The 24786-nt window shown below is 37.3% G+C and overlaps 1 protein-coding gene across 1 annotated transcript in view; it reads left to right on the top strand.

Moving 5' to 3' along the window:
* PRIM2 (DNA primase subunit 2) overlaps nt 1-24786 on the top strand; it is a 106961-nt gene that overhangs the window by 63252 nt on the left and 18923 nt on the right. The window contains exons 10-12 of the mRNA XM_082756528.1: nt 128-313; nt 20383-20509; nt 22174-22256. Of these exons, the coding sequence (XP_082612654.1) occupies nt 128-313; nt 20383-20509; nt 22174-22256 (396 nt within the window). The remainder of the gene's footprint in view (nt 1-127; nt 314-20382; nt 20510-22173; nt 22257-24786) is intronic.

Here is a 24786-nt window from a genome sequence, read left to right as displayed (position 1 = left end):
CCTAGGCACCCTGCACATCCGTATCTTCTCAGCCATTGGCATTTTCAAGTGGAGCTAATGATTCATCACAATAAGCTTATATCCTAAAAATGATCGGTATGTCTTAAACCATTTTTTCTCTTGACAGCTTTCTGTGAAATCGTTCCCACTTTGCATGCGGCAGTTGCACAGAGCCCTGCGTGATAACCACCATCTCCGGCACGGAGGCCGTATGCAGTACGGGCTCTTCCTGAAAGGCATCGGTTTGACTCTGGAGCAGGCACTGGAGTTCTGGAAGAAGGAATTTATCAGGGGAAAAGTAGATGCAGACAAGGTAATTCAACAAATTAAAAACACATACGAGTGTGAGGATGTAGTTATTCTGCATGTCTGCTAGGTATTTGTATAGGTGCTTATTAAAGAAGATAATTTTACAAAAGGTACAGTGTTGTCTTTTAAAATAGTTCTTCCCTTTTTTGTTATGGTTTTATTAAGTTTTTGGTCATTCTCGTGAAGCATGGCAAAAGCAGGCTAGCCACAAAGCCAGAGGCTTTTTTAGATGAGAACTAGAAAATCTTGTTTTTCCACTTAATCACTGGGAAACCAGTGTTGTGTATGAAATACAAGTACTGTGTGACTAAATTGATTCACTTCCCCATGCAGGTGAGTGACCAGAAACAGTACTGTCTGCAAGGAGAGGTTAGCCTCTTTTATTGGTTAATAAAAATAAAATCAGTTGGACAGTTGTGTGAGAGGTAAGATTACATCAGCGAATTTATAGTCTAAAAAGAAACTGTGGGTGAAATAAAGGTATGCTTAAAGAAATAGTGAGAAAACACTGTTCAGTGCCATAGGCTGTGTTGCTGACAAATTAGGGGCCTAACCCTTGCCAATAATTCTGAGATTATCATGCAGGAGGAAAGTGCGACATACGTGTGCTTTGAGAGCATGACAAAAATACGGTAATTTTTGGAGGTTTGTGACCTGCTCCTTGTTGTACTCAGTCTAGAGTTTACACAGGTAAAAGCAAGCAGGTGTCCTGACTTACCTGTATGCTTGGCCTGTGGCATGTGGCATTCAGGATTTGAGAGTGTGATTTTAGAGCAGGTGTTTTACACCTTATGTCAGTCTTGTTTGGACTATGTTACTTTGCATTTAATGTTGTGAGATCGTAGCTTTCCAGAATACTATGACGTATTTGGGAGTGTTTGTCAGATTATTTTTTGTTAGCTTAAGTTCTTGGAACTTGTCTCTTTAAAAAATGTACGGGGCAAACCAGGAGTGCTGGCTATAATGAATTCTGGTTTTCATCTTTTCTTTCAAGTCCCGGAAGATAGGTCAACTGGTCTGCAGAACTTTTCAGAAAGGGGAGGGGATGTGAAGACAGGATTTTAATAAGGACTTAAATCTCCATAAATCTGTCTCCCTTATTGGGACATGATTTAAGAGGAAATAGGTGTATTATTAAAAGAGAAGAAATCCAGGATGTAATCCTGTACAAAGGGTTCAAGAAAAGATTTCAAACTAGGTAATAACTAATTTTGCAGTTGAATTCCAATTAACTACTTGCTGAATTCAGGAAAATGCAGACTTCTCATTTGTAGTTTCCTGTGTTTAAAGGAAATTGATAAAATCAAGGCATCAGCATCAGAAGCAAAAACAGTGGAAATACCTACATTTATTCCGACTTAAATACTGTGTGAACTGTGGAATGTCTGATTCCACCTGCTTGTGCTTTGACACCAGACACATGCACATGTATGAAGACGTGCATGCATCTTGTGTCCTGTTTTCAGTCAAGTTTTATGACCCTGTGTTTACCTGTGGAAGTTTGAAAGCATGTTATGAATGAAGCAAGGGGTTATAATTACTCAATTTTTCACAAGCAGGTTGCTATTTTATAATTCTGCTCATGTTCTAGGTACCAACTTCAGACTGGGGTGGAAAGAAAAAGCTGACTTTTCACATCCATAACTGAAGTCAGTGGTCTGAAATTTTCGTAGTAAAATGTTATATAATGTTTAATGTCCTAGAAAAAATGAAGATGAATGCCATTCTAATCAGTATTCTCTTCTTTTGACATTTTTATTTCCTGAATCATGGTATATTTCCTTTCCTGTTGAATAGAGGTAATTATACTGTTTTGTCCTACTGGAGCATTTTGAAGACATATGAATGGTATCCTGCTAGAGATTAAGGTCAATTATTCATAACTGGGTGGTGGATTGCAAAGAGGGGAATGTTCGATTCTCTGCAAATGGTTATGATTTCAAAATTGTGTTCACATGAATCTTGAAGAGGCAGTAACATGCTGTTTTTCAATCCCGAGTTTCCTTTCTCACAGCTTGTAGAAACCACATTGCTGTACTTCTTGTAGAGACTACAAGGAATGAGCTGAAACAGGTAGTGATCCTCTGTGTGGGGGAAAGTGGTGGAGTACTAGCACGGTCACAACAGAGACAAATGCAGAGCACAAAATAAAATATGCTTTTGCTTTAGGCACTGTAATTAAAATTATTCTGCAAATTGCTAGGCTAAGAGTGCCTAAATGGTAAATTATTATTGTTCAGATGATCAGATCAGCTGTCAAATGGTGGTAGCTGTGTTACTTCTGACTGAATGGTTATACCATTTGGTTCCAGTCATCTGATTTTCCTGGCTCTTTCATGTTTTTTTTCCAGGTGATCTTAGGAGGTCCTTGGATCTGGATTCCAGAACGAGGGCTTTACCTTGACAGCAGGCAGCTGGTGGCTAATGTTACCACCAGAGCCAACCAGAAATGCCATGAAGGGGTTCCTCAGGGTGGATTATGATATCTGATCCCCTTTAAATTCACTCCTCTTGCCTCTTTAAAAAGCCTGTTAAATACCTTTCATATACTCCTATTGTCAGAGGTTGCAGTCAAAATGAGGACTGTTTGTGGCATGCAGTCCCTATGCTTGGAAGTTTTGAAGACCCAACTGGACAAAGACTTGAGCAGCCTGGTCTGATCCCTTGGCTACCTTGCTGTGAGCAGGAGCTTGGACTAGAGATCTTCTGAGATCCCTTCCAGGCTGAAGTACCCTGTGATTCTGCACACATACACCTGATCAAAGGGAGACAAAATTTTTTGCGAGGGCCAGCCACTAGAGGGAGACAAGAGCATAAGGAATAAGCAAATAGAACATTCAGATCCAAGGTGTGTATGCTAGGATGCTTTGTAGGTCTGTACATTTTTAATATAAAAACAAAACCATATTTTTGCATGAAAATAGAAGTAGGCATCTGATAATGTGCTGAGCAGTGCTTTTTAAGCATGCACAACTCTTCACAGTGGAATTTGTAATGCACAGAATGACGTGGTGGGTCTTTAAAACAACCTCTGCCTTCTTAAATCCCCTGGAATATATTCTTTATCAGTAAGTTGATTGCATTTGATTTTGGTATTTTACTTTCTCATTTGCTTGAGATTTGAGGGTTGATTTGCAGCTAGATTCCTTTTTTTTTTTTTTTTTTTTTTTTTTTTACTTGTCCCTTTTATACTGGGTAATGGAGCCTACTATTTTGGGAACATGTTTTGATTCACAAATCTGAAAAGGATCTCTGTTCTGTCATGTTCAATTATAATTCTCTAATTGGATGTCATTTGCTTTTATTCTTGAGTTATTTAAACTTTACAAATCTGCCAGAGCCCAGTGATATGTTTAACAGCAAGCCACAATATTGGGCATCTAAGAGAAAAACAAAAATCAGATTGAAATTCCTCTATGCAGATTAAAATTTGAGCTTTTCTCTTTCCTTGTACATCAGTAGTACTGATGCAAATAGATGGCTAAGCTTGCGTTCCCCGGAGGTGTGTGAAGGCTACCACGGAACTTGAAGAGAATGTTTGCTGTCTTTTTGGATACCAAAAATGTAATAAATGTTGCATATATTACCTGTAAAGTGTTACCCCTGTGAAATCTGTGGAAAATGCACGAGTTTATTGTGGTAACAAAGTATTGATGATATAGCTAAGTGTGGTGCTCTTGCCTGCATTGGCTATTGGAGGAGTAGATGGTCAAGCTCGTTATTGAACTATATTTTTGGGTTAAACTCCTACAAATTTCTACTAGTGACTGCAGAAATTATCTTCATTATAACCACTTACTATCTGTATTCCTCTCTCATTATTTAGAAATGATCATTTAATATTCTAGCTGTAGTGAGACAGAGCATACGAGCTTTAAAGATTTTGGGTGAATCACTTTTATTCTGTATTGGCAAAAATGACATTGTAGTCATAACACTATTATATGAACAGCTATGCTTACATGGTATAACTGAGCATAAAGAAAGTCAAAACACTCCTATATGCTTTCAGATGCTTTTTGTGTTCTACAAAGTTAGCTCTTGAAGCTGCTTTAATACTAGGCTAAGTGATTTAATTGCCAGAAGAAACATGAAAATGTATTTTCAGTTAAATGTCTCATTTTGATTCCCAAACTTAGTGTTGAATTCGCACTGTCTTTTCTTTCAAATCAAGTTTAAAGAAAAAAGAAGACAGTAGCATACAACTGTTGGGGGGGTTGAGAAAGCAGATGCTCCAACTGCATCTTGTGCATTTAGGCTTAAAGTTTAATAAATAAATAAATAAACATTCAATTTAAATTTCAACCTCAAAGGATGAAGTAAAAGCACCTTCAGATTTCTCTATTCCTGAGTTCTTTTGTGTATTTGTCTTTTTTTTTTTTTTTTTTCCTTTTCTTTAGTATATCGCTTTGTGGCATTCTTCTGAACAGCCAGATCTACGAGATCAGAGAACTTTTGCAAAACTGGAGTGAACAAACAGGCCAAGATTCCTGTTTAATGCTGCAAAGGCTGTTCAGCTTCTGATGCACTAAACACCAAGAGAGAGATGTCCATAGACTGAATGCTCAGGGGTTGTTATTTTCTGGAAAACAGCTTCACGGCAGTGAATCAATCGAGATCTCCTTTCATATAGCTCACTTAATCTTTTCTGCATATTAATTGAAGCCTGGAGGTTAACAGGTGCATTGTTCGAATGGGACCGTGCTAGCATTGAAGGTGATACTCAGGTGAAAAGAGATACAGCTGCTGGGATCGATTAGCTGGTGTGATCTCAGCTGAAGAAGTGAGTCTGGAGTTGGTTTTATAATAAACAATAAACAGGAGAGGTATTGTCTGTGAGTTTGTCTTATAGTCAGAATTTATACAGCTAGACACGAGAACGAAAAGCATGACTTGAAACCACAAATGCAGGGATTGCTGTTGTTGCATCTGACTCAAGGTGAATTAATACAACATCCCTGTTGGCTGTAGTTGGAAGAGGATTTTGTTTTCTTCCCTTTGTCTCTGGTTGCTTTCTAATAAGAAGCAGTGAGCAGTTCCACACAAATAATTGAAAATCCTCAAGTCAAACTAAGAATTTCTTGCAGAACCTCTGTTGTGTGGCCATGACGTTTAGTCCAAAGAATCATAATACCCTCCTTCAGCTGAATGGAAGTGTTTCAATTGCCATTACAATGTGGTTATTTTTGGCGATAAGCATATCAAAATTAATATGTTAAATCTGTGCGGGATTCCTGGTGTTGTATATAATTTTTAGATAAAGTTGTGTTTTATCAGAGGGGATTTTTGCCCTTCCTGTCCTGTGAGCCTTCATTTATGCTGTCTGGCATTCTGCTCCGTTCTCTCTTGTGGAGCAGTGTTTGAAACACTCAGATGAGTGCTGTTTGTGCATTTCTGACAGACCGGTCTACATGGTTTGATTTCTTCAGTTTGTTTTGTATACCTGTTGAAGAAAGTAGTCAGAAAAAGATCTGTTGTGGGCTCTGGAAGTAGGAGGACCAAGGAGGCATGCTCCTGGTGCTTGCTTTTGATTATTTCTCAGAAGCGTGGTCAAATGTGAATGACTTCTTGCAGATCCTGCTAAGTCATAGGAAGGAAAAGATTCCTTACTGACTGTATCAGATGTTGTGAAGCGTATTAGCAGTGGCTATAAACGTAAATCACTGGCCTGTGGCTGGAAGGAAGTCACTGTCAGTGTTGTCTTTGTTATTTATTTCTCTTCAGTGTTGTGGACAGCGTTGTTCTGCAAAGACTCCAGAATACCAGCTCGTCTAGTTAGGGCCAGAGGTAGCTCTTTGCTTCCCATTTAATTAAACGTTGTGAGATCAAATCAAAATAGTTTCAGGTTGTTTGCTTTGGATGGCAATTTTTATTAAAACTTTAGGAGTTAACAAGTAGAGAATTGCTATTCTTTAAATAACGTGCCTGGTTGCATTTATGGACATTACTGCATGCTTACTGAATGCACGAGTCATAATTCAGATAATGCAAAGCCATTGATACAGTGTCTGTTTTTCTGACATATAAGAAAACCTGACTTTGCTGCAAAGGAATTTAAGAGTAACATCTACATTATTCACAACCCTCGCACAAATATATGCAAGCTTGTAGGTATTGCTGCTCTGACCTTTTTATTAAACTAGTAATACAGATGGGTTCTATGGCTGTCTCTCTCTTAGTCTTTTACTTTTTTTTTTTTTTTTTTTTTCCAAATTGAGCAACTAAACGAAGTACATCATAGCTCCGGCTGACATATAAGAAGTCAGTTGATGAGAAATGAGACATGAATATAAAATGAGGTGTCTAAGCCCTGTATAGCTTTTGTGATACATGGTAGTAAAGTCCCACCGCTTATTTCAGCAAAGCAAGATGAAAGTAATCAATCTTTCACCGTTTCTGCCAGTATATAACGTATGTGCTCATCACTGAAGTGGTACTGTTAACCTACAACTAACACTATATATATGAATATATCTCTATATAATGACTTTTATATACATATATCGATATATATGAATGGTACATGATTCAATTACATTCAGAAGTTTTTTTAAAATTCCAGTAAGAATGGCAATACATGGTAAGTGGTGCATGGTGGTGTACTATTAAATTGAACTAGTTAGCCTTGATGTTATTAAATTTGCTGTTGGGATATACACTGGTAATGGGACAGTCCCCCTAGTGAATTAATGGCTCATTTTCATATCAGCTAAAGGAGTTACTGATGTTTCCAAAATTAGCCACCTTCAATTTCCTTTTTCCCAGTGGTAGCTGTTGTGTCAATTCCCTGTACTTCTGATGGGGAATAACCTGCAGCCTCACTTGGGGTCGTTTTTTTTCAAGGTGCAGTAAACTTTTGTTTTGCCTACCGTGTGTTTGGACTTCTGAGCACTAAAAGGAATAGATCCAAACAAAAAGCTGACTTCTTAGGTTCTTTTGAACCCTTTTAAGGGTGTATTTTAAACATTATTGTGTGACCTTTTAAACCTAAGGACTTTCCTGGTTTAACAATAAAGTTATGGATACTAAAGGGAAGGTGTCTTTGGGACATAATTATGTAGATTTGAGAGAGAGATGTAGTTTTAATTATGCCCTGTAGCAAACGTAGAAGCATATTAAACTCAATCATGCTTCTGTGTGTTTTCCTCTGAAACTTGCTTTACTCAGGCCTTAAATTACTCATCAGCATATTGGTGTACCCTAAGGTTGTCTAAGCTAACTGAATATTGACAAGAATCTGATTCATTATTTGTCATTTTATATTTAACATGTATTCTTTATGGCAGTATTTTTTTATAGAGACTTTGTTTAAAAAAACAACTTAAAAATAAATAAATTTGTGTAATACATTAAAATTTTTAAGGCAATACTCTCAGGTGAAGTGGAGCTGGTATAAAAATACATTATTTTTCAGCATATTTTTGTTTCACGGATGGTATTCAAAAAGACCATGACTGATGAGGATATACTAGAAAACAAAATACTTTTTGGAGTTGCTACCAGATATCTTAATTAAGTTCTTTTTAAGTTCTTTTTCCTTGCGAGGCCAAAGTTATGGTGACATTTTTCTGTGATTGCTCAATTTAAAGTACTTTTTTTTTTTTTTTTTTTTTTAAACCTGTTAAAAAATGTATCTACCTAACTTTTGCTTTTCAGTTTTCATCATTTAACTTGCATTATAAGGGAAAACTTCAGATTGTCTTTCAGCCTGTGGCATGTCCTAGGGGCAGAGAAGAACGTAGTTTCAGGATACTAATTATTCTACTGGCATAGTGGTTTTTTTAATTGGTCTTTCTACTGTAAAGAGGGATAGGGTTGGTTTTCTTTATTACCTATTAGGCAATGAAATTATTTGCTAGATTATTTGCTAATCTAGCATGTGAACAGGTTAGTGATACAGTTCTTGCACTGACAAGAATGAAAGCAACAAAAATCTTTCCTGTAGTAAAACTAATTTAGAACCGAATCTAGTCCTTTTGACATATTTCCAGGGAATAAACGTTTTGGGGCATTTCTGTCCCTACTATGTTATCTTTTCCGAATTGTGTGAATAGAAATGGATGTTAAAACCAGACTTTTTAATTTTCTGAGATTTTGTAGCCTCAAACCGCTTCTCAGACTTGTGCTTTATTATCACTGTAGAAAGACTGTACTTGTTAGAAAAGGATTCCATCTGATTAGCCATTACAGCAGCAGCAAGTTAGTACGTCGGTGACATTTCAAGGAAAGTGATAGATCTGTCTGTCTGGTTGCCATAAGTTCAGTGATTGTGAAATATCTGAGTATCACTAAGTAAGTTCTTTGGCAGGCTGTCTTGAATACCTTCCTAACAGTACAGCTTTATCTTTAGAGCAATCTGCTGAAAAATACCTGCTGCATGTTTCCGTAATGCATTGAGCCTTTCTGGCTGTTTACCCCAATTTCTGAGACAGACGTTCATGTCTTTTGAGATGCAAATCTATTCACCTGTATCTTCTTATTAATGTCCAGGAGGAACTGAGTGACGTGCCAGATCTCTTCCAGTTGTGTTCCTGTGTTTTTTTGAACAGAAAAATACTGGTTTGGTAGAGTACTTTATTAATCTTGATATAATTGCTTGAAACTAATTTAAAATCATTTTATTAGATGTTCAGTTTTGCTGTAATTGTATATATTGACTTCCAAAACAAAAGCCAGAGTCCTGTGTACTGTCTCGTCTGATAATGTCCACGTCATTGCTGTAACATCACATAACTGTCATATTCCATACATCTATATTCAACCAGCAAATTGTGGCTGTGTTTCCTATTCAGTCATCTAGAAAAGCAGCATGTTGTACGTATCCGATGTGCAATCTGCTGATATACCACATAAGCTTAGATGTAAGGTATTTTTTACTTTCAGGATTGATTTAACAATTGTGCCTTGTGTCTTCTGAAATGTAATGAAGCTCATGAATAAAGACAAGACAGTTCCTTTAAATGTGACTTGTGCTGTGCACTATTTATGTTTCAGAAATTTTCTATATCAGTCTGAGAAAGGTAAATTACTAGGATCAGGATATTTCAAGATGAGAGAGGTTACTACTTCTTGAAAGTAAGACACTGATTTGATATTGTAATGTACAGTGCTGTTTAGCTGAAAAACAAAATTCTGCATAATGTGTTATGCTCTTGCTTTTCCTGTTGTGTCCCTTCAGGGAAAACACAGTGTTTCTCTCGAATATATGTACTTTTTACCCCCCTGTACATAGGGGAACAGAAGCTAGTGGTCTTTCTATAGTCCATATTCCTTTTGGATTTGGTGTAAATTTGGATTTAAATTTCTATTTTTTTCTGATGGATTTTATTGGAGTTAGTCTTGAGGCTTGAGAACTGGGCCAATAACAGTGAGGAAATAGTTTTGTTTAAAAAGAAAGGCTGTTTTTTTAAGCTGTATTACAGTAATTAGGCTGTCTTTCCTGTACTTTAGTTATTTCCCAGAAATTGTATTCTCCTGTTTGTAGGACCTTGAAGCAGGCACTAAGGAATCAGATGTATGTTGCTTCTGAAACACTTCAGAGCAGTCTGTCAGTAGAGTTTCTTTACCTTCCCGTTTGCATTTTTCTCTGTAGTCAAGTCATCTTTTTAATGAATGATGAATTAACAAAATAAAAGGATGGAAAAATAGTCGTGAGTGGTTTAAAACAAGCTTTCTTCTGTCAGTCAATGCAGCAAATTGTCCCACAAAGTCTAGAGTTCAGCTCTTGGTTCCAATGCTCTGCACATCAGATAGAAGAGAGGTTTGTATATGTAAGCAGTTGTGCTGCTTATGACAGTAAGGACTAACATCGGTGGTTTTGAACACTTCAGTCTCCTTTGATCACCATCTTATATGTGATTTTTGTCTTTTGGTGTCCTGCTAATAAAGGAATCTGTTTTCACAGGGAGAATGCCCGCATTGTTGAGCCAAACCGTGCTGTTCGGAGGGCTCTGATGGCTGCTTTACTCTGCTCAAAAGGGCTGGCAAATAGCGAATCTCTAAGCCCCTTGTTTTTCTCAGTCTTTTATATCTCTATAAAAAAAAAAAAGGTAAGCCTACATGTTGCAAGGGTAGACATAAGGCTTACATATCTATCTGAGGAAACACAATCGTTAGTTAGCTTCCTCATAGTTTTAAGAACTATTTGATTTTTTCCCCCATTTTTGTAATGTGTGCTTATACTAGGGATTTGCTGGTGTCTTGGGATGTTATGTGTTTGAGCATATGATGCCCTTCTGTTCTGACGCTATCATCCTTGTCTAAGGGGTATAACAGTAACTGCAAAGATGTGGGTTGTGTTTTTTTATTTATTTTTTTGCCACAGCTGTAGCACATTTTGATAACTTTGTTACTTGGGTTGACAGAAAGGATATTCTCCATCCCAAGTCACTGGATCTCCTTGCTGCTGCCTCTTTGGCAGATCTGAGGCTTACAGTAAAATTCAGTCTCCTAGGTTTTCTTGCATATCACTTGATTGGGTCACTCATAGATTTCTAATGAACGAGCACTGCTTTGCTGGCAGGCTTGTTTTTACTCGATGGTAGCAGCAACGTACCACTCAATCTCATGATCAATGAAGAGAGCACACTTTAATTTTGCATTGCTTCTTGTGTGTCTTTGTCAGCCAGTTCGGAAGTTGTCTTCTGATATCTTTCCGATCTGAGTATACATATGTAAAGGATTCCTAAAACATAAGACATAAAGAGCGTAGATATATAAAAGATATTTCCTGTACCGCAAGGATGCTTGCAAGGAAATCCGGTAATAATTTAATGAAGTAATTCAGTAATATCTTATCCTGTCAATTTTGATTGACTGGAGTGGCTGAGCCAGCTTTTCCTCAGCTTCTCTCATTTGTGAGTTGTTTTTTGTTATCCTCAAACTCTGGGAGTCGTCATAACCTCATAAAGTTCCAGTTTGTGGCCTGGCTGCTTGGGAGACTTTGCTTTCTGGTATACTCTATCTCATTCCTGAAATTATTATTAGAACAAAGGAGCTTGCCACACATTTTGAATTAAATGCTAACTTTTTGTTTAGTATCCACGTTGGACTATTCTCTGTGAAGCAGAAGGAGACTGCAGGTATCTTGGGTGCTGGCTGGAGCTGAGAGTAGTGGCTCTCCTCTGAATCTTTCCTGAAGTCTGCTTGGCTGCCATGCTGGCATAGTGCAGTCTGCTCTGCCGAACGCCTTCTCATCCCCAGCTTTAAAATGTTCTGACAGGCTACTGGGAATATTCCCTCTGTCAGAGTGCAGTCTGAACCTGCTGTCCCAGTCCTGCATTTTACTTCTGGCCTGTCTTATAACCCGTTCAGAAAGAGAATCCATTTGGACACCTTTCAGGATTCCTCACAGAATGACAGTGTGACTCTGTGCTGACAGATCTACAAAAAAAAAATAAAAATCTGTTCTCTTCACCATTTCTTCCCTAAATGTTCAAGTTTTTATTGTATGTGCTCATCGAGGTCACAGTATATATTATAAGAAATCATGAGCTATATGAGACTAAATGCTTTATGTGTTTACTATGCTTAAGTAAAACATAAATAATAATAAAAATAAAAAGCCCCTGTTGATTATAGAGTACTGGTAGAGCTTGGATGAGCAGTAGGAATTTAGTTTTTAGACTTTGCGAGGGGCCCTGGCCTGTCTTCATCCATCGTCTTCTAAAACCTGTAATACGTGCTACAGCGGTATACGTGTAAGTATGGATTTCTCCTAGTTGTGATAGAAACTTGCTGAATTTATTTTTTCCTTGGTATAGGTATTCTTTACACTAGGATCCTAAGCTGCCATTATGATCAATAGGGATCTAGCCAATACGGTCAGTGGTGTCTGGAGATGATTCATTTAATGAGCCTCTGGGTGCCTAGGGTAGGGCGAATCGAATTGCTCCCCAGGCTCCTGATTGCATCGACCTCCATCGACAGCAGTGGGAGATGTCTGGATTTAGATGTCTGGAGCTGGATCTTATTCCTATAGATGCACACCAAGTCAGCTACTATTCTACTTCGCTTTAACTTGCTTCGTCCTTTTTACATGCCACATTTCTGTCCGCTTTGCAGTCTCTCAAGGCTTACATCTCTTCCAGTGATAATGCTTTCTCTGTTCTCTGCCATGGAGTGTTTTGGGGAAGATTATTCTCTGATGACCACTTCTGATAAAATTAACAATGCTCTTGGTTTACTGCTTACCTTCTGCTGAAAGAAACACTTAGAAATTCCGTCAGCTGACATCCCTGAACATCAAAATGCAAGAAACACTGATTGAAAGAACATCAGAAAAATCAGTGAATGGCATTGCTGTGCTTGGAAATCATGGAGTACTGGAAAAGTGTTTTTTCTTTTTCTTTAACTGAATGGATTCCCTTGATTTAGAAGCTTATTTTTGTATAAAAGATGAAACACAAAATTTTTCTTCTTCAGCTGCTCCCTTTTACCACCTTCACCCTCACAAACAAAGCATCCCTAATTACTCTGGCCTCCATTTAGCTACCAAAATGTGAAATTTCTGGTGGAACTACAGAGATGATCTCAGCCTCATGTGGTGCGATGGATGTGGCTATGTGGGTGCTGCTGGCTTTGAGACATTCTGCTCCCCAGAAGGTCCCCAATACTTCAGTCAACTGTGAAGTTTGGCTATTATATAGCTCTGCTTTAACTACCAGTGATGTCACTTTAAGATTTGTTACCTTCTCATTTTTTTCTGATATTCAGGAAGTATTTATATTTATCTATATGTTTATAAACACGTAATTATGTTCATATATTTCTCACGTCGTGACCAGTGGTTTCTCACATCCTTTCAGACAGCTCAGCCCTGCAGCGTGTACAGGACCTAGGAAAGAGAGACCTGTCATTGCTCTTTGTAGGTTGGAAAACCTTTGTGTTTTGAAACATGGTTAATATATAGCCACATAAAACATAAGTGTACACACAAAATGCTGTGGTAAATTCTGTCTGACAGAAAGATAAAATCCTTTCATAAAAAGAAGGGATTATTTTTCATCCCATTTTAAGCTTTCTTAAATAAGCCTTTTGTGGAGTAAATATTTGGTAACTGATTCAAGATTGTCCTCTAATATTAAAAGGACTTGAGAGTCCCTTTTAAAACACAGGGAATGGCCTACAGAAATCTGCTGATTTAAAAAATAATAATAATGAGGTTTATTGAGTGTTCATTTGTTTGAATGTATTGGTACTATACATTGTACTGATGCATTTTTTATAGATGCTTAAGAAAAGCATGTTATCTGTGGTGGTGCTGTCAGATACTGCCATTTTAATACAGCAGATTCATTCATGTTTAAAATAAGATTTATTTAATGTTTTCTACTTAAAAACAAAGCAACAAAACTTACCACTACCAAGTGGTAGTGGTAAACTTACTACTACTACTACCAAAACTTAGTACTTACCAAATGGTAATTATAAAATTACCATTTTATAATTTGATTTTTTGTTTTCTTATTTTGATTTTTCTGTTTTCTTAATTTTAATTCACAAAATACATTATTTCTTAATGTGGTTGTTTAATTTACATTAGCAAAGAGCTTACACCTCTATGTTCAGTAGCATATGTTTAGCTAAGTTGTTAAAGCAAACTTAGATTACTGCTAAAAAGACTGCATGGATGTATTTTTGCCTGAGTAGCCTGGGATAGCCCAAAAACTAGTTCATGAGTCGTGCAGCTTACACTCGTAGGCACTACACAAGGAATTTAATTGATCGTAAACTTCTTGATTTCCTTCTAGCAGATGAAGGCACCTCCAGGGCAGAGCATTTCTTGCCTCATCAGATATGAAAAACCTGAAATGGGAGGGGAAGAGGGGTCTCGTACTTGATGTGAATCAATCTGTAATGACTGCCTCACAGCATATTCAAAATTTCCAGCTCAATTTTAGCTGAGGTTTCTGATCTGTACCTTAAAGCATAGAAATTGCGCTACAGGTTGAGAATTTAGCATAAATGGAACCTTTCAGTAGTTGGCAGATGGCGAAATACCTATTTATGTTCCTAAATGAAAGCCATGCCTGGGAAAAGATAACCTCAAATTGAGGTTATTTTAAGAATGAGCTTAAAGAAAAAAAAAAAAAAAAAAAAAGGACAAAGATGTGCCAGCTAAGCAGCGTCAACAGTAATGATTTGAGTGACTGCCTAGGGAATGATTTGAGTGACTGCCTAGGGAATGGATGAAAAGTGAATCAATTATTTCACAAGATACACAAGTTTGTGCGATAAATTTATGAATTTGAAGCTGTTATCCATACGGGCTCAACAATTTTAGACAAGAAGTTACCCAACGGCTGCTTAACAAAATGGTTTAACAGCATTACTACTTTGAATTTTGCAGAGCTGGAACTAATCTGGTGGTCAGCCAAGAAGCCAGACAAAATTGCTGCGGTCATTTTGCTTAGTTGTGAGATTTTTTAAATAAATAAATATCCAGGACTTTAAGGAATAAACTCATAAAGACTCACATGAGTATATAGAAGTAGTTAAACTGAAACATGAAAGTTTTGCTGAAGTGTGAACACGAGCATGCAGTGCTTGGAACACCTGTCAGCAAATTATTTCCCGTGTTAATATGCATGCTGAATACCTGAATTGGTAACCTAGTTTGCAAATGACAACATTTATGGAGGACTTTGTGCTATTTCTGGATATTCTTAATGCAAATATGACAAGTGACATAAGCCAAGTAACTTGCGGTTATGACATGATACTTACTCTGCAGTGGCTGAAATGCTTTGCAAGTGTTGTATGTAATTGTTCTGTTCTTTTGAAGTTGTCTTCAGTTGTATCTAATTGATAACTAAGGCACACACAAGCCATGCTTCTCTGTTTTGTTTTAACAAAGCTTTTCTTCAAAGGAAAGCATGTACCTGCCATATGGTCTGTATGATGGACATTGCCATTCCACACCCTGGTATCTCATGTTTATGTGATCAAACCTAATGAAAATAACATTTCCATAAATTCTTACCTAGAACATAGTGATCTGATATTAGGCTTTGCCAGTTGCAAACTTGTAGTTTGTGTGTGTGTGTGTGTATATATATATATATATATATATATATATATATATATATATATATCAACATATATGTATATATGGAACATATATATGTTGATATATATATATATGTTGATATATATAATCAGGCTTTTATCATCTTACATATACCTTACTTATACCTTAACTTAAAACATACACATCTTCTAGTGAAGGAAATCTAATACAGCATGGATGCCTTAACTAACAGTTTTAAGGCAAATTCATCTGCCTTAGTCTGATGCCTCTGTAAATATACCACATAAAAGCAGAATGTGAGTTCCTTGCTGTATTACACACGTACTCCCAGTGAAATGTCCTCCAGCCTCCTGGATTCTGGCTTATGGACCACTGGTTTAGCCTTGTCCATCAGTGCTAAAAGCTAACTTTCCTGTAGGAAGAAGTCTAAGAACACTTCAGTGTCGCTTGTGTTAGGATGCCTGGGATGATCATTAGTACATTCAGCACCATGCACTGGACACCACAGCTCATCACAACAAATACTGATGCATAAAAACACGCACTGCAGAATATAGGTGGGCAGCTTTATCTCAGACCAGACATCCTACAGCTATGTCTAAAGAGAAGAGCTGTCCCCAGAAATTTTTATATCTTAGGGAACAAGTTAAACATCAGGCAATTGATTTGCAATCTTCTGAAATGAAAAATAAATAAATAAAAAAAAAATGCATGCAGCTGTTAATCCAGAGATTTGTGCATGCCAGCACCAAAGTGACAAATCTGATAGAAGGTTGTCTTTGGTTCGTCTTCTTGGCTTTAGGGTGAAGCAGTTTGCTATTTAAATGAGACATACTTCTCAATCGCTTCCTCTGCCACTAAAACCATGACCCGTCGACCCAGCACTTGGAAATAAATTACAAATGCCTTGCACAGTTTGGAAAGCTCAGGGCTAAGTAAACTAAATAGAGGAAAAAATAGTTTAGGTAGTTGAATTGTGGGCCATACTGTAAAAAGTTGCAGAGAATCCCCATTCTAAAGTAATACCCAACAGTAGGTGGTCTAGTATATGTAGTTACTTGATAATATAACGGTGTTACTTCAGTGTTACTGCTCTGTTGTTTCTTTTGTCTCGGTGGAAACTGTCACACGGTAGGAGGTGATGTACCCACTTGTGCAGCGTCATTATTGTCGAGCAACTTCATCTCAGGCTTCAATAAAAACCTTGAGCGTTTTTATAGGGCCATCACTAAAAAAGTGGTTTTTCAAATCACTTTGAGTTTTCACCTTTCATAGTTTTCTGTCATAATGACCTTTTGGTAGATTGCGTAGTCGGTCTGTACCGTAATAGTAGCTTTACAATTTTGGCATGTTTATTTCTGAAATAGTTTAAAAATGAGTTATCTATAAGCAATTAGAATGACCCAGCAAACACTGACATGCACGGTGTGTTCTGCACATACCTTGTTTTGTTGAAGGAACTGGGAGAATCATACAACATCTGTTTGGGGGTTTGGAATAAATAAGAAGGGACGATTCCTTTGCCTTCTCATTTCTTTCCTTCCCTGTGCTGCTGCAAAGGCTCTGAGGACAGGTGACAGTTATGAATGTGCATAAGCAAGTGCACAGTTGGGCAAGTGTTTGTCACTATCAATTGTCTTCTCTTACAGACAAGAAGTAGATTTGCAAGCCATTGCTATGGGACAGATTCCTTCTCCTTCAGAGAAACAACTGGTTTGCACGTGAAGGCTCTGTAGTATGGAGGATGGATATTGAAAGGGGCTGTTCAGGAGCACTGGGGTGCTTATGGTTAATTCCAGAAGTGTCACATAGTAAAGGTGGATCAAGAAGTACAATATTGGTGTTGGACAGCTTTACATCTGCCAAGTAGCCACAAAAATACTTTGCGTTCTCTGAAATTAAAAAATAGTTTTAGAACAATACTTATTTTAAGCAGTTCGTAATGAATTCAAGAGATTGAGCATTGCCAGCAGTTGCCCGTTACCATTACAGCATTAATTTCAGAAGAATGGCCACTACTGAAAAAAAAGCAAGCAAAAATGTCTTTGCGCAATTTCTTTCTCTCTTTCTTATCACTAGTGTTTCCATTAAAAAAGTGGCACGATTACAATGGCAAAATAAAATGAGGTTTATAAAGTTGCCTTTTTTAAAAGCATTTTATGACTCTCTGTTCAGCACCGAGAGGATTCTCACCTGCATAAGTAAATGACTCAGTCTTCTGATATCTTAAACTTCACATGCTATGTGTATTTCTATACATTTTAATTTTCCAATTACTATTCTACTATAATATTACTAAAAAATAAAAGTAATCCTGGCCCAAAGCACATATAGGTGTAATGGAACTGATATCAAATGGCCTCAAAAGATCCGAACAGGGTTACAAGAAAGCAATGAGAAAATCCCCAACCTGTCCCAAGGCCATGTTGTGTTATTATGTAGTTGTTGTTTCTATTTACCGCAAAAGCCTCTTCTCAGCATAAAATAATGAGTTAGGTAGTAAAAGTAGTTTCTGTGGGCATTAAGACAAGTGATGTGAAAAGTATAGCTCGAGATTTTAGTATACAGCGCTGTTAGAGGGTTGTTAATTTTCTGGCAAACTAAGCAATACATCCGGAAGCAGGCAAGATTTGCTTTTGCCTTACAAAAACCTATCTGCTTTGCTTACTCAAATACCCTGTGTTAAGCAAATGAAACATGCATTCATCCAATCCTTTCCAAGAAAGCGGAAAGGTTCCAGAGTTCCTGGATGGAAGTATATATGTGGCTGTGTGATCACAAACTTGACATTTAGCTTAACAGATTCTTTCAGAGGTTGGGAATTAAAACGTGCACATCTTTGTGTCTGATATTTGCTGCTTTTCAGGAGTTTTGAAAGAGTAAGTATACCAAGTCCCAGCTCCCAATGAAGTTTTGTGCACTGATACATATGTACTAGCATGTGTGTATTTATATCTAAGTGTGTATGCACATATGTAAGTGCTAACATCACATTTTCTCCATCATAACGCTGTCTTTTGCTGTATTAGGCTTTCTTGAAGCTGCCAGCTGCAAAGGCTGTATTTCGCTTTTGCAGCTCCTGCAGGAGCAGCAGCACTCAGCCAGCAGCTGCTGCTTGCGCTGCTAAGGTGAGGGAGTCCTCCTGCACCTGCCCTTCCTGAGGGCATGCACATGCCTACAGCACATCCTCCTGCAGCCTTCCTCTTCTGCCTAAATAATTACTGTTGGTAAACCCAGCGCTTCACCGTAAGCAAAAATAGTGCTTGTTCAACCAAACGTTTGTTTTCTCCCCTGGATAGAAGGGTTGACTTGACAGGATATCCCTACGTGCTGCAGCCTGCCTTGGCTGTGCTGGAAAACACAACATTATGGATTTGATATATCTGTGGTTTTTGGTGCTCTTTTAAAATAAAGTCACTTTGTCAAATATATAGTGAGGATTAATTAGTCACTGTTTGCTCAGTGGTTTGGGTGCCTTAAGCCTGATTTGGAGTGAGTGCTGCATATTGTTGTACTAACTCGACTACAGCAATGTCTAGGTAAAGAAGTTTCTTTTTTTACCCACCCAAAATCAAGTGCAACTTAGGTTTTTATCCTCAAAGCTTGTGTATATGTTTCAACATATTTATTATATATTTCGGTATTATGTTACAGGTTTTCCATCATATATAGTTAGATTTTGTCAAAACCATTCAAATATTATATTAAGAAAAGCATACCCCATCTTTTCTATTTTTATGAGTTTTAGCAGGTCAAGAGAATTTCACAGATGTCTGAATATTCTGAATTACCACTGGAAATCCACAGACCAAGCAGGGAATTGCTCTTATCTGTTAAACAATCAGAGTTAACCTGTTACGTGCTTGAATAATTTTTGTCTGTATTGACCTATGTTGGTAAAATATTGGAGTTAAAATGGTTTTTAAGTTGTTTTTGACAAGAAAACAAGTTGTTACAGGAATTGTTTTTGTGAAATTCTCTGTCTGAATTAAATGTAAAGTTAATGCTGGAGCATTAAAGAGCACAGTTGTTCTTTTATGTATTGTAGCTTTTTTGAGGAGGCAGAAGGAGGCTTTTTTGAGAGGCAGAAGTGAATTCTGCACACAGAGCTTCATTATTTCATCCTATTTATTTTTTAAGAACTATTTTGTGATACTTTGGGCAAAATCCTGTAAAAAAAAAAAAAAGTTGCTAATGAGAAGTCTCTAACTTGTACTTCAGTTCCTCTAGGAGCGTGTATTTGAACAGATGTTCCTTGATGGCTCACAGTAGCTAATAAAGCTTCATGGAAACCGTGTGTGAAATTATTCTGATTCTACCACAGATCTTACGTCAGCTACGGCCATATGTAAAATAGCATGAGCTTGTGTTATTCAGTCTTCACAGGACCTACCTAAAATGATATACTGAGAGCAATGTACTTGGCTGTCAAGATAAATGTTTGTTTACCCCTATGTTTCTTTAGAACTTTTAATTTTATTGCAGGAGTTGGTATGAGTTGGGAGTTGATTTTGGGACAAAAGAGATATGCTAAAAATTTGTTTTTTCTCAAGCAAAGCACTCTTAATTTTAGACTCTAACAAACTGAACTTGAGTGCTGAAACAAACTATAGGTGAAGCATTATGCTTTGGGGGAACAGGAATGCAAACCTGAGTAAGGAAATCTGAATTTCTATTACTTCTCCATGATAAAACAATTATTTTATGGACGTTTATGAAAGGTTTTTAATTGCCACATCTTCACCATTTACTAACATCTTGGGGTTCACAATTTTGATCTTTGATCTGTTTAATCTTTAATGATTACTGCGTCAGCTTGAAAGATCTTAATTCTTATCTCTCTTCTGATGAGTATGTAAGATATGCATATGTGCATATACAACTTCATGTAATATAAAAATCAAAGCTAGCAGCAAACAAATCTGTTTTAATTTTTCCCGATTTGAGTAGGTTTGGAGGATTGACTTCATAATCCAGCATTTCTGTTAGCAGAGTGAAGAACCTGGCACAGGATATAAGTATATATACTTTTTTTTTTTTAGTTTGACAAAGGATATGCTTACAGCATTCGCCACAGCTATGGGAAAGAAGGAAAGAGAACGGATTATACCCCATACAGCTGCATGAAGATTATCATGTCCAATCCTCCGAGTCAAGGCGATTATCATGGTGAGTTCTCAAAACAAAGAGAAAAGGAAATCTTTAGCCTTTTCTTTGGCTAAAGAAGAGAGTCAAATGGATTTCATTTTTTTCCAGCGGTAGTGAGTTTGGACTACTAACCAAGATAGTCACTGCTGTTCTCTGTTACTCTTGTGATTAGTCTTACTTGCTTAATAGTATCAGTCAACAGAAGTTCTGTTTTGTACTCTAGTTCTTTTTCCTTCGCTACCCTTCTTCCCGCTTTGTGTGTCAGAAAACAAAGGTAAATTCCTTTAAAGCTTTGATTTCAACCTGGCAACTTTGTTCTACTTATATTAATTCATTTGGTTTTCGGAAGTTTAGGACATTCAGGGCTCTTCTGGATTTGTCATTTCTAGTTGTAGGATAGTGTAAATTTATAAATGACCCGGTATTGATATTTGTAACTCTTAAGGACTGTCAGCATTGAAGTTATCACTGTAGAAGTGATGGCTTTTACACACATCCCAGGCAACATTAGATACTGCAAAGGGAAGCCTAACAAGGACTAAATTCACAATGTTTTCCAACATTTTGAAGAAATTAATACTTAAGCAATTTGTTTTGCTATCATTTGTAACGCTAAACTTCATTGCTTATCCTTTTACAAACAGAGGTCATAGTAGTGATTGTATAGGGTACGTAGTATTAGGCTCAAATATCATTTATACAGAAGTAATTTGAAAAATCACTTTTGTAAAACTTGTGTCCTTACTCAAACAGAATTTACAGTTGGAATTTGCTTCTTGAAACTCTTGCTTCAGAGTAAGATTATGTTTTCCATAAACATTATAGTTTTCCATTGACAAATTATCTGGCAAAGTGTCTGACAAATTTGAGCATTGTGTCTGTCATGTTACTCCTGTAACCTCTTAAATTACGTATTTGTTTTCAAGATCAAGGTCTTCAAGTGTTCTCTTTAGATTGCATTTGATAGCTTTTGGCTCTATATGTATTGTGTTGCACAGTGCAAGGAGACTTTAAATATATAGATGTTATAAAAGGAAAGCAATTGGAGGGGTTCTGAGATATGAATTAAAGTGAACAGAAATTCCTAAGCTTGTTGGGGTACATTAAAACTTCCTATATTGGTGTGAGTAAAGAAGGAAAAGCTGCAGCAGTGTTATTTCAGTTATTCTAGTGTTATTATTCTAGTTATTTCTTCAGTTGTCGCTCAGAACTAATTCTGGGACAAAACAAACAAACAAACAAACTGTTATTCAAGGTGGTGGAACTTTCTAAAGTAATATTTTAGAAGGAACTGTGCTTTAAAGACAAGTTAACTATCATTGTCTTTTCCATTTTTTTTTTCACAGCTCTTAAATGTACCAGTGCTATCGTTGTCAGTAAAGAACTAAAAATCTCTTTTCCTGTCACAGAATGAGAACTGTGGCCTGTTTATGTTAAGATATTTTGTGTAACTTTTGAGAGTCTGGTGCCCTACTAACTATGCAGTGGACTAATTAATTAAAAAAATAATAAAAAAAAAAAAAAAGGGAAGGAAAAAGTAAGCAATTGCACATATGGGCAATTAACTTTTTTATTAATAAGCTGTTAGACAATTAGAAACAGTTTAGTTGGTCTCTTGAGTGTGTTACTCTGCTAACTCTTGGGTAAACAACCTTGTTTGTGAGCTTCCTTGTTTTTACTGTCAGGGTGCCCATTCCGCCACAGTGAGCCTGAGCTACTGAAGCAGAAGCTGCAGTCATACAAGATCCCTCCCAGTGGAATAGCTCAGGTAAGGCATTTTTTGTTTGGAACTTCCTTTAATGAGGCCCTGTTTTTCATTTGTACTTTATATCGGTGTAGAAACACTGCATGCAATTTGTCAGTATGTTTGTAAAATATCTCTTCTTAAAGACGGCTTAAGCCAGAATCTTGTCTTTCTTGCTTCAGTGCTCCCATTGATGTGTTGACTGTTGTCATCACCTTTTTCTTTTGCTTAATATGAGTTGGTTTATTACTATAGTGGATGTTAGTCACAGTTTCCTATAATAAACATTAAAAAAAAAACAACCCATGCATCCATTGTGCTGACTTCCCCTAGACAACAACAGCTTGTGAGATGCCTAGTGAAATTTAACACATTTTAGCAGCTTTTTAAAAGGTAACAGTAAACTGATAACCTGCCATGTATACAAAGGGCAATGCAGAAAATGGAACTTTTTCACGTGCGTACTGAAGGACCTTAACCTCCCATTCATTTTTTCTTGCAGGAGGTTTAAGGATATAATAGAATGCTGTCGTCTTCACTGGAGGGAGACATACAGGTTAGAGCTCAGCTGAGACAGTTCAGGAAAAAGTCATGTATATTAACGGCCTGAAATCTACATTAAGTCTGTAGAAAAATATCTTCTGTTCATGTGGAGTTATCACCATTGCTGGTCAGGCACCAACAGAGTGTTGAACTAGTTAGAAAAAAATGTGCAATTTCATTTAAAGTAATTTCCCTTGGAAGAAGTAATCAGGATATAGATTAAAAGAGAATACTTTAAAAGATTGTATTGTTCATGGGAAGTCATTCTTCAAATTCTAGAAATCCCCAGACTTTTTTTCTTGGATTTTTTTTCCTTTCTTTCTCTCCTGGACCGTATTAACTGTCATTCATATATCTGACAGGCGCTAGAGATACCTTTTGGCTTTTTCTCTCTTTTATATGCATCAAAAATCATGCTGCTCTGAGATTTTTATCCTGCTAATCATTGGAAAGATTGGTATGGATTTCCTGTTTTTGCTATGCATGGGTAGGATTCAGTTGAGGCTATTTCTTCAGTGCATTTGCACAATGAGGTGTAGGATCTTTATATTTAACGTGATTCCTTAGCTCATTTGTTAATTTTTTGTTTGTTTGTAAAGTATTATTGGGACTCATTACGAATCTTAAATTTTCTTATCAAAACTGAGTAAGAGAAACCATCTCTGTCAGTGGCTGGAAAAGGACACAGTGCTAGTCTAGGAACTCTGTGGGGTGAGTTTAAGTGCATTGAGAGTACAGGGCTCTGCAGTGGCCACTCTTAGTAATAAAAACAAAACAAAATCCACTAATAAAGCTGGCTCTGCCTGGGTTTTTAGAAATTGATATTTTACATCAGTCAGTTTGAGATATTCAGGAGGAGGATGAGGATTGCTTCACATCTGTCTCCAAGAGCTTTTACCTATCTTAAAATTGCTACCCCCCATTGCATGTGACCAATAACTCAAAGTCCTTCAGTCCAGACTGCAACTTCATAGAGTCTTCTCCACTGCTGGTGGTCATTGCTGACCTTCCAGTGGAGTCAGAAATGATTTCTTCCTTTACTGCAGTGAATGGTTAGGAGGGGTGAATGGTTTGTTGATCCTCTGAAACCTCTGATATAGTTGCTTTTCCAGTGTCTCAGCCTCAAAATTGACATTCACTCAAACTGTATGTACTCGTTGAGTCTGTTAGACATTCTGCTAGCTCCAGATCAGTCAGATCTTTCTTAAAACTCAACAGATTTATGTTTTTAATGAATGATTCAGAGCTTGACCTTTCAGCTACATATTTTAATAAACAGTGTCTTTCCTGCGGCTCATCTCTTCTTACACTTGTTCCTTGCTTTGTTTCAGAATTTTTGGCTGTCTTTAAATGTCTTCATTCATTTTTTTCTGCTGCTTTGTGTGTTCTAGACAAGCAGGTTGTCACAATTTGAAAAATTCCCTTCAGTGATGTCAAAACCAGATCAATGCACGTATTGCGGTGCTCTTTCAGTTCTCTCTGCATGGTTTATGGTAGTACTCAATGCCTTATTCTGGGCTGAGAGGATACTAAAGTGGCCTCACACAGAGGACAGCAAAGTCGAGAGGAGTCAGAGTTGTACATCAGTGTTCCAGGACTCAGGTGCCTGCAGTGTACGAAGTCTCTCGCATCCATTTAATGACAGTGTGCACAGGAGTAGAGTCATCAGCTGATGTGTGTGCTGGTGCCACAGGTGAGACACGGTAAATAACCTGTAGTGGATCTGGAAACCTTTCAGAGTCAAGGAGATCAGAATTATACCCGTGCTTGATTATCTCATGTGAGCCCTCTTTTGCTCCCCACTCTGGTGTTGTGTTTAGTCAGGTCAGGGAAATCACTGCTGGTCTGGGAGGATCAGGCAGAAAGCCACATCAATACCGGTTTTGTAGCTGCTTGCATTTAAGAGTCTCAGGCACTACAAGCTGTGATCCCAGGGAATTATTTGGCATTTATCACCATGCATCTTTGATCTCTAGAATAATCCCCAATTTCCCAGGGTCTTCACCCTCTT

Source organism: Aythya marila, assembly GCF_965140915.1.
Source record: "Aythya marila genome assembly, chromosome: 3".
Taxonomy (NCBI): domain Eukaryota; kingdom Metazoa; phylum Chordata; class Aves; order Anseriformes; family Anatidae; genus Aythya; species Aythya marila.
This window is presented reverse-complemented; position numbering and strand designations above follow the sequence as displayed.